A 10791-nucleotide genomic window follows, 5' to 3' on the forward strand; every position below is an offset into this window, starting at 1 on the left:
TTTGAGCTGCTTTTCCTGAGCAAATCTATTCAACCCTACAATGAGACTCCATTGATGTGTTTGAGCTGTTAGATTGACATTTATGTTTTTAGCAGATGTTTTATCATCCAAACTATTTCCTAGAAAATTCACATATACAGTAGTGTAAGCGGCAAATACTAGAATCTGTAGCTCTAATGTGATTTAATGAATATAAGAAGAATGAAGCTGATGCTGTGAAAGTGCTGGATTGAGGTGAGTTACTAAAGATCAGTCAAGTCAACAAGAGCCGCACAAATCTGATGTTGGTGCAGGTTATTGGGTAAAGTGTGGTTTTGATTTCTGTTTTGTAGAGTTTCCAGTCTCTCTCAGCACCTCCTGAATCTACAGATGGAAATGATGATTCCTTAATTTCTCTCTTCTCTTCTGATGGCCTGAGAGAATCTGTCCATCAGCTGAGAGACAAACTGGAGGATTTCTGCAAAGAGGAGCTCAAGAAGATCTCAGACAGAGGTAAAGGTCTGAGGACTCATTTATAACCGTTGCATACGCACAAACACAGCCCTGAAAGAGGCGTACGCCACTTCCTGCGCAAAAGGTGGGATTTATAAAAACAAACTTGACGGGAAAATTTGCGCAACTGCACGCAAACTCTGACCCATGCGTACAAACTCTATTTTCTTGAGTGAGAAATGAATTAATGAAGTAAAAACAATGATTTTAAGCTCTGTTTTCATGTCGATATATACATTTACATTAAATATTCTACTCTCATATGGAGATAAGGACTGAAATTACATAAAGTCATTACGCAGAACTTAAACCAAAATTATATGAATGAAGACATATTTGTAGTGGATGCGCTTGATCACTTTTCCTCTTTTATTGACAGCGAGGAGTGCTATAGGTGCACAATAATTCATCTTTAAACTGAAGTGTAGATCTCATGTTATGAGAAAATATTCTTTAGCGAGAACAATGATCAATGATGCGCACTTACTTCGATATTATGGCGGACACTGCTGGATTCAGTGGTCGAACGGTCCATTATCCAGTTTGAATAGGTCCAATGATAATATCTTACTGTACAACCGCAGCTGCACAGAAGTGTTGATGTCGTGTGAAGTCATCTCTACAACATTATGAAAAGTACCGCTGTATTTGAAGGCTACAACTTGAAGAAAACGGTCAGATTTATACGTTTCCTTTTTAAAATACTTTGTTAGTAACGCGCCGAGCCAGACAATTTTACACTGCAATAAATAGGCCTATCTGTTTCCACTCAAAATAGCTAAAAGATATTCAACTTATCAGCAAAACTGCATAAATTTAGTTTGATTTGAATTGTTTAAAAGAATTGAAATAGGCTACTATTTGGTCAGTGTTAAAGAATGAGATCAACTCTATTCTAAAATATTTATCTGATAACTATTTTAAACATTTTTTGTTTTTATTTTTGTTTTTATCTTGATATATTTATTCTAAAACATAACAAGGATATTGGATGATTATTAGAAATAAAAATTAATGTATGGCACAAATGGCATTTATAGTCCGTATCTCATATTTCCTTAATGTCTTTTATCTTTGACGGTGTTAAACATGGTGTCACGTGGATGGGAATATGCATGGAAATGATATGCAGATGAGGTTATGCATAGTAAAACTAGGCGTTGTAAGCTCCATATATGGTGATTTCGGGGAGGAGCAGTGTTAAAGAATGAGATCAACTCTATTTCTAAAATATTTATCTGATAACTATTTTAAACAGTTTTTGTTTTTATTGTCGTTTTTATCTTGATATATTTATTCTAAAACATAACAAGGATATTGGAGGATTTTTAGAAATAAAAATTAATGTATGGCACAAATGGCATTTATAGTCCGTATCTCATATTTCCTTAATGTCTTTTATCTTTGACGGTGTTAAACATGGTGTCACGTGGATGGGAATATGCATGGAAATGATATGCAGATGACGTTATGCATAGTAAAACAAGGCATTGTAAGCTCCATATATGGTGATTTCGAGGAGGAGACGGGCTGGAGATGCACGTACGCACAATCTTCCCCTGACTGGGATTTATAAAGGGATTTTGCGCAGGTACTGGCATACGCATGGTTTTATAAATCTGAAAACTTTTGTGTGTATGCAAAATCTAGCTTTTGGGCATACGTACACTTTTAGGATGAAATGTACGGAGAGTTTTATAAATGAGGCCCCAGGAGATTCATCTGCTCTCAGAAATCAGTCCATCATCATCTCATATCATGGAAAACATCATATTAGAAATGTTTTAGGAATAGATACAGGATCATGAGAATCACCCTGTTCATGTCTGTTGATTTCCACAGTCACATTCACCAACATTGTTCTCTGGACCAGGAACGACTTCCTACGATGTAAGTCAGTAAGAAAACAAGCAGAAAAACTCACTGAGTGTGTTCATGTTCTTCCTGTAGAAGGTGAAAGAAGAATTTTATAACTGATTATGTAAATGATGATTTGCACTGGATATCTGCTCATCTCTACTGAGACACTGATGATACACTGAACATGAAGAGTTCAGCTACATGAAAAGATCAAACAGATTCATAATTCCTGATTCTGATGTGTTTTATCTCCATCAGATTCCCATCAACTCACTCTGGATCCGAACACAGCATATAAACGCCTTTTTCTGTCTGAGAGCAACAGAGTGATTACTGTCGCTGGCACAGATCAGTCGTATCCTGATCATCCAGACAGATTTGATTATTGGTGTCAGGTGTTTTGTAGAGAGAGTGTGTGTGGACGCTATTACTGGGAGCTGGAGTGGAGTGGATATAATGGTGTGTGTATATCAGTGTCATATAAGAGCATTAGCAGGAAGGGAGGGGCTAAAGAGTGTGTGTTTGGATTCAGTGATCAGTCCTGGAGTTTGTTCTGCACTCCCTCCAGATACTCATTCTGGCACAATAAGAATGAGACTGCTCTCTCTGTAGAGTCCATCAGCAGTAGAATAGGAGTGTTTGTGGATCACAGTGCAGGAACTCTGTCCTTCTACAGCGTCTCTGACACAATGAGCCTCATCCACACAGTCCAGACCACATTCACTCAGCCGCTCTATCCTGGGTTTGGATTTGGATCTGGATCATCAGTGAAACTGTGTTGATGAATCAGGATAAACTGAAGAGAGATTCTACCCATAATGCTTTGAGCTGCATGATGAATCAGTAACAGTGAGATGTTATAGAGTCTCTTCTTTTCTCTTCATGACATTAATACTGTAGCTGAACTTCTGTCAGTTAAATAACATGTCAGAATAAATATGTGTAATAAATCCTCATATAGACCATAAGATCAGTGTGTGTGTTATATTCAGTGTTGGGGAAAGTTACTTTTAAAAGTAATGCATTACAATATTGCATTACTCCCTAAAAACTAATTACGTTAGTTACTTTTTATGGAAAGTAATGCGTTACGTTACTTTTGAGTTACTTTTTAAATCTGGGCAGAGCTTTCTTGTTTTTAATATAAAAAGTTCTTCTTTTACAAATATAAAAGCCCTTTCACAACAAAAGTGAAAAGAATATGCCTCAGGCTGAAGGAAATGTAAATTCATGTCTGTACATTAGAGAACGCAGCTCAAACAAATTGCATGAAGAATATGACACAGGAGAAGAAAGTTGAACACTATTCAGCAATAAGAAAATTGAAACAGAAATGTGTCATTTTTGCTCCGTATGGTTGAATTCGAAGGTCAGTAGCAAAGATATTGGTTGATAAAAGGGGATTAAATAAATAAATAAATTGTTATCTTATTTAACATATTTAATTATTGCAGGTTTGTATAATATTCTGAGTTTGCATTTTACTGTTTTTATTCATTTTGAGGAATACTGAATCTGTTTTTGTGCAGGTGAGATGAGTACAGATGTACAGGTCTGGGGGCGGGGCCAGTCCGTTAACTGCTTTAAAATATTTTAATTGTTATTAGTTATTTTTTCATAACTAATTAATTAAGTTAACGCGTTAAACTGACGGCCCTAATATATATATATATATATAAAATCAAAGGTCTCATGCTAATCATTTATTATAATCTCACATGGCAGTGATCTGAAGAAACACTGATAGAATGAGCATTCTTAAAACTTTTCTTAAAAAAAAAAGTCGACATTCACAACAAAGGTCAAAGGCAGGGCTTGAAAACGAAAAAAATTAATTCAATCGGTTCACTTCGAGCAGAATCGATATTTTAACTTTTCTGTTCCTGTGTTCCTCTGTATTATTACCGTTCCGAAACCGGTTCAAGTAGAAGAAATACCGGTTAATAACATTATTTTTTTTAAAACAATTTTCTTTGCCTATAATAATAATAATAATAATAATAAAGTACAGCATTTTCTTTACTCAAAAAGAAAAAGAAAAATACACAGGAAGAGATCTGGTATCTTAACCCGCTGTGCTTAGTCACAGCCAATACAACATCATCTTTTCTAGATTTTGGCCAAATGTAGGCTACTAAACAAAAGAAAAAATCTATTAACACTTTAAAGACAAAGTATTTTTTAAGATATTTAAAAATGTTTGCTGCATTGTTAAAAAAAACGCTACTTGTATAAGATTGCGATCTGAGAGTGAAAAAAAAAAAGATAAGTCGAGTGGGCTCACGTCGCATTTTATTATTACATTCAGAAATAATGTAGGCTAAAATGCCGGTAAAGCAAAATGTTTACAAACATTATAAACACAGTTATTAGTTTCTCTCCACAACAAATCCCCTAAAGTTAAGGCTATGCTATAAAAACGTCAATCCAAAAATAAATTAATTTAAGGTGAAACTGATGCCTACCTCTCTCATTCGGCATGGATCTAAATGTTTACATATTTGTGATGTATCTGGATGCTAAACTATTATTTATTATAGGCTAGGCTTTGTACTTTCATTGACGTAAACCATCATCCTTCACATCGGCTATATCAGCACAGTGAGGCGGTGGTCACGCTGAACGCAACAGATTGTACAACGAAGCAGTGTAACTTTTTATTTGTTTCTTTAACTGTATTTTATTTTGATAATGAACAGGCTGTAATGTCTGAAAAATATGTTGTGTCTGTGTGCGCCAGCGCAATATGGTCATACCAATGCTGGTTGGTTATACAGATAGAAGCAAGACATCATTCAAACCTGTCAAGCTTTTGCAAAAGAAATAAAACTGTAAAATAAATAAAACTGTAAAGCTTTTGCAAAATACATAAAACTACTGCCGTCTCGTTTTCCTTTCTGAGAACTTTGGATCGCTTCACAATGAATCGTAACTCACACATTTTATTCTTTCATTTTGTTAATCTGTCAATGATTTAAGTGAAATATATTTTGTGTATATGCCTATATATTCCTTTTTTGTAAGCCTATAGTTTTATTCTGTTTTCTCCGTTCACAGAAGCGCTGCAGGTGCGTGTGATCTGTTGAATCCATCTTACACTATCCTCGGATAAACTCTAACGCCGGTGCATTGCCATTGCGACTTACCTTTGATGAGTTCACAGCTGATCGCGGGCGGGCATTTCACTCGCTTGGTGCGTCAGCTCACATTTGCCTAGGCCGTACTACTCGAATTCGTGATTGGTTGACAGCAAATTTCAAATATTAAATGGAACGATAAAATAACGTTATTAACCGGTTAATGGCCATTTAAAATTTTCGATTCTGTTCGGAACTATACATTTTGATTTCGTCTTTGGTTCTGTTCCTGTCAAAATTTCGTTCGTTTCCGGTTTTTATTTTCATTCCTTGAACTGGTTCAGAGCCCTGGTCAAAGGTCACATCAATATAAATTAGCACAGCAAACACATGAAAACTTGAATATAGCTTTATAATCTCTGTTCTCTTGATAAATGCAGATGTTCATGCTGCAGTGAAGCTCGGCTGCTCCACGGTTATTGCAGTGAATGAGAGCACAAGCTACAGCTTCCTCTGACATCACTTCCTCTAATGCCACTAAAACTCTTCTAGCAGCTTCATATTCCTCCTTAATAAAATTAAGACTAATGAATGTGGCGTCAATCCTACTGTCAGAGAGTCACAGTCACTTCCAATCATGCTCACCAGGTCCCAATCCCCTGATTATTGATCCTCAGCACCTCCAACCGCGCTCACCAGGTCCCAATCCCCTGATTATTGATCACCGGCACCTGTCTCCACTCATCAAGAGCACTATATCCTTGCACTCCTCCCGCATCTTCTTTGTTTGGTCTCAAACATTGTATGTTTACTTACCTGACCCTTACCTGCGATTTTCTACCTGCCAGTTTGCGCCAGCGTTCTGCTCCCTGTTCTCCTCAGCTCCAGTGCTCCATCGTCTCCACGCTCTGCCATTCCCCTGGTACCCCCTGGAAAGGAAATAGGACTCAAGTTACTCAGATAAGCCCCGCTAACCCTTGCTACTCCCCGAATTCTCAACTGGACTCTTTGCCTTGTTTTCTCCTACCCGCCTGTGTTGAAATAAACCTGCTTTTGTTTGTACTTACCAGTGTGTCCCCTTGTATATCAGCTGACAAAAGACCAGACAGACTAACGAGGACTGGGGATGGAGTCCCGAAACCCTGCTGCGGTGGACGACCTCGAGGAGCTCGTCAGCACTTTTCGAGCCGCTCTTTCTCTGGTCACCAAGCCTCAATCTGCCTCTGCCAGTCCCATGTCTCTTCCTGCTCCTTTCTCGGGTGAGGTGGTTGAATGTGGCGGTTTTTTGCTTAAAATCTCTCTCTTTATCGAGATGCAGCTCTAGAAGTTCGTCACGGAGCGGTCAAAGGTGGCCTTCCTGATCTCTCTGCTCACGGGACAGGCATTGCTCTGGGCGCAAGCCATCTGGGAATCTCAGAGCGGCTTAATTAACTCTTTCTATGCCTTCTCATCCCACTTTAAGGACGTCTTCAGTCAGTCCACCGGCTCTCTGTCCATCGCCGACCAGCTCATTCGCCTCCGTCAGGGCACTTCTTTGGCGGATGATTATACTCTGCAGTTCCGTACCCTGGTGGCCTCTAGCGGATGGAACAAGGTGGTGCTGCTGACGGCCTACTGACAGGGTTTAGACCCCCAGATCCGGGCCATAATGGCCATCTATGACGACACTGTTGGCTTGGAGAACTTCATGCAAAAGGCTGTGAAGATTTTTCAGCACCTCACCACCTGCCAGGCCGTCGAAACCGCTCATCTGCCAGCCTCACCCGCTGCCTGTCCTCCAGTACCAGAACCGATGCAAGTAGACTCCTACCGTCTGTCACGCGCGGAGCGTGTTTGACGTCTTGCCACGGGTCTGTGTCTCTACTGTGGAGCTTCAGGGCACTTCATTCAGACATGCCCTTCTCGTCCCCCACGCCCAGTGGTGAGTACCCTCCACATAGAGCCTGATATATCTAAACAGACAGCTACCAAGTTACCACCTCATCGGCCATGGGTCTGTGCCATTGATCTGCTGCCTGGAGCTCGTCTCCCCAAGAGTCGAGTCTATCCCCTGTCCGGAGGCTTGCGACCCTGCATTGATTACCGGGCCCTGAATGAAGACACCGTCAAGCTCCCCTATCCACTTCCCCTGGTCCCGGCCGCCCTCGAGGAACTCCGTGGGGCCCCACATCTTCTCGAAGCTAGACCTGCGGAGTGCTTATAACCTCGTTCGAATCCGGGAGGGCGACGAGTGGAAGACTGCGTTCATAACCCCCTCAGGCCACTATGAATATCGGGTGATGCCGTATGGCCTAGCTAACTCACCGTCCGTCTTTCAGGGATTCATGAATGAGGTGTTCCGGGAGTTTCTCCACCGATTTGTCATAGTGTACATAGACGACATTCTAAAATACTCCCGGAACCTGGCCAAACATCGCCGTCACGCAGGTCCTTCAGCAGCTCAGGAGACACCACCTCTACCTGAAGCTCGAGAAGTGTGAATTCCACCGCCCCACTGTCCAGTTCCTCGGTTACATCCTCAGTGCAGATGGTATTCAAATGGACCAGGGGAAGGTCCAGGCCATCTGTGACTGGCCCCAACTGCAGTCTGTCAAGGAGTTCCAATGATTCCTTGGATTCGCCAACTTTTACCGCAGATTCATCCAGAACTTCAGCCTCCACTCAGCCTCCAATCTCTATACCATGGAGAGCCTCCCCACCTCCACCCTTGCGCGTACTACTCCAGGAAGCTTACCCAGCGGAGCAGAACTATGACATCGGTAACAGGGAACTGCTCGCCATCAAGCTGGCTCTGGAGGAATGTCTGAGGGACACCCCTTTATGGTAATTACGGACCATAAAAACCTAGAGTATCTCAGAAGTGCCAAGAGGCTAAATGCCCACCAGGCCCGCTGGGCACTCTTCTTCACCTGTTTCCAGTTCACCATCACATACCGACCGGGAGACAAGAACCTCAAGGCTGATTCCTTCTCTTGCATCCACTCTCCCGATTAACCCACCTCACCGGAACCCATCCTCCCTCCAGCCGTCCTCGTCAGCCCTATCCAGTGGGCTCTGGAAGAACAGATCCGTGTCGCCACTCTAACCGAGCCTGCTCTGCTGGGAGGCCCAGAAGGGAAGACATATGTACCATCCTCCCTGCGGCCAACCCTGCTGGGCTCACTGCACGCTTCCCCGGCCTCTGGACAGCCAGGAAGCCAGCGTACTCTCTCGTTTCTGCAAGTTCGGTACTGGTGGCCCAGCATGGCCCGGGATGTCTCCCAGTATGTCCGCGGCTGCTCAGTCTGTGCCATTTCCAAGACTCCAAATCACCTCCCTGCTGGTAAACTAGTACCCTTGCCCATCCCTCGACGTTCCTTGTTCCACGTAGGAGTCGACTTCGTCACCGATCTCCCTAACTCCGAGGGGTTTACCTGTATACTTGTTGCAGTGGATCAGTTCTCAAAGGCCTGCAGGTTAATTCCCCTCAAGGGCCTCCCCACTGCCCTGGAGATTGCCAAATCCCTGTTCCAGCACGTCTTCCGCAATTTCGGCATCCCGGAGGATATCGTCTCCGACCATGGGCCACAATTCATCTCCCATGTATGGAAGGCCTTCTTCAAACTCCTGGGTGTCACAGTAAGCCTATGCTCCAGATATCATCCCCAAACTAACGGCTAGACTGAGCGGAAGATACAGGAGTTTGGAACCGTTTCCTCCCATGGGCTGAGTATGCACAGAACTCCCTGAAACAGACCACCACAGGCCTCACCCCGTTTCAGTGCATACTCGGCTTCCAACCCCCTCTGTTCCCCTGGACAGAAGAACCCTCCGATGTTCCAGCTGTAGACCCCTGGTTCCGAACAAGTGAGAGAGTTTGGGACTCAGCCCACGTCCACCTCCAGCAGGTAGTGCGGAGACACAAGGCCTTCACAGATGCCCGCCGGTCCAACGCCCCGTCTGTCGCCCAGGAGATAAAGGGGCACGCCGCTTGTCTCGTCAGCTCCGTTACAGAATACTTGGCCACACAAGGATCCAGCAGCTTTTCAGAGGAATATTGGCCAGGTATGGACACAGCACGTATATTATTAACTCTTAAACAAGGCCCACGTTCGCTGGATAACTATATTCAAGAGTATCTAGCCATTGCCTATTACTCTGATTTACCGGACTGTTTGTTGATAGAGTTTTTTTGCGATGCCATTAATCAACCGCTGAGGTCTAAGCTTAGACGCGAGGGTCCGCGTTCATCACTCTGTCAGTTTATGAACTATGCTTTGTTGTGTGTTGGCTCTTCATTCACTGTGGGTGTCGTGGAGGAGGAACGCGACACTGCATCTATGACGGAAATGGTGGCTACATCACAGCTGATCATCCAGAGTCTCGCCACATCACAGCTGATCATCCAGAGTCACGTCACATCACAGCTGATCATCCAGAGTCACGTCACATCACAGCTGATCATCCAGAGTCACGTCACATCACAGCTGATCATCCAGAGTCACGTCACATCACAGCTGATCGCTGAGAGTCCTGTCACATCACAGCTGATCTTCCAGAGTCACGTCACATCACAGCTGATCATCCAGAGTCTTGTCACGCCCAGTGATGCACTCTCAGCTTGTCGTGTTGCGGTCGAAGAGACCGTTACTGACTTCTCCCTGTTTCCTGATGTTACTGCTGTAGAACCTCCAGAGGTGGCGGCAACCGCTGCAGAACCTCCAGATGTGTCAGTGGTATGCATTTATGAACTCTCTGCCTGCCCAGCCAAGGCCTAGGAGGCCGTTTATGAGTTCTCAGTGTGTCCTGTCGCGGTCAAAGGGACCGTTTGCTGAACTCCGTACCTGTCCTGTTAAGGAGAATGTTAATGAACTCTCCCTGTTTCCTGTTGATACTGCTGTAGAACCTCCAGAGGTGGCGGCATCTGTTGCAGAACCTCCAGAGGTGTCACTAGTATCCCTTTGTGAACTCTCTGCCTGTCCTGTCATGGCTATGGAGGCCGCCTATGAACCCTCGTCCTTTCCTGTCGTGGCTATGGAGGCCGTCTGTGAACTCTCTGCCTGTCCTGTCACAGCTATGGAGGCCATCTGTGAACTCTCTGCCTGTCCTGTCACCGCTATGGAGGCAGTCTGTGAAACCTCGTCCTGTCCTGTTAGGACTATGGAGGCCGTCTGTGAATTCTCTACCTGTCCTGTCACGGCTATGGAGGCCGTCTGTGAACTCTCTGCCTGTCCTGTCATGGCTATGGAGGCTGGCTGTGAATCCTCGTCCTGTCACGGCTATGGAGGCCGTCTGTGAATTCTCTGCCTGTCCTGTCACGGCTAGGGAGGCCATCTGTAAACTCTCTGCCTGTCCTGTCACGGCTATGGAGGCCGTCTGTGAA

The 10791-nt window shown here is 43.7% G+C and overlaps 1 protein-coding gene across 1 annotated transcript in view; it reads left to right on the top strand.

Annotated features, from left to right (window-relative positions):
- LOC107715530 (tripartite motif-containing protein 16-like) overlaps positions 1 to 3134 on the top strand; it is an 8709-nt gene extending 5575 nt beyond the window's left edge. Inside the window, exon 5 of the mRNA XM_016521682.1 lies at positions 2611 to 3134. Within this exon, the coding sequence (XP_016377168.1) occupies positions 2611 to 3134 (524 nt within the window). The remainder of the gene's footprint in view (positions 1 to 2610) is intronic.
- The last annotated feature ends 7657 nt before the right edge of the window (positions 3135 to 10791 follow it).

The sequence above is a fragment of the Sinocyclocheilus rhinocerous genome, unplaced genomic scaffold (assembly GCF_001515625.1).
Source record: "Sinocyclocheilus rhinocerous isolate Xijiao unplaced genomic scaffold, SAMN03320098_v1.1 scaffold1772, whole genome shotgun sequence".
NCBI classification, from domain to species: Eukaryota; Metazoa; Chordata; class Actinopteri; order Cypriniformes; family Cyprinidae; genus Sinocyclocheilus; species Sinocyclocheilus rhinocerous.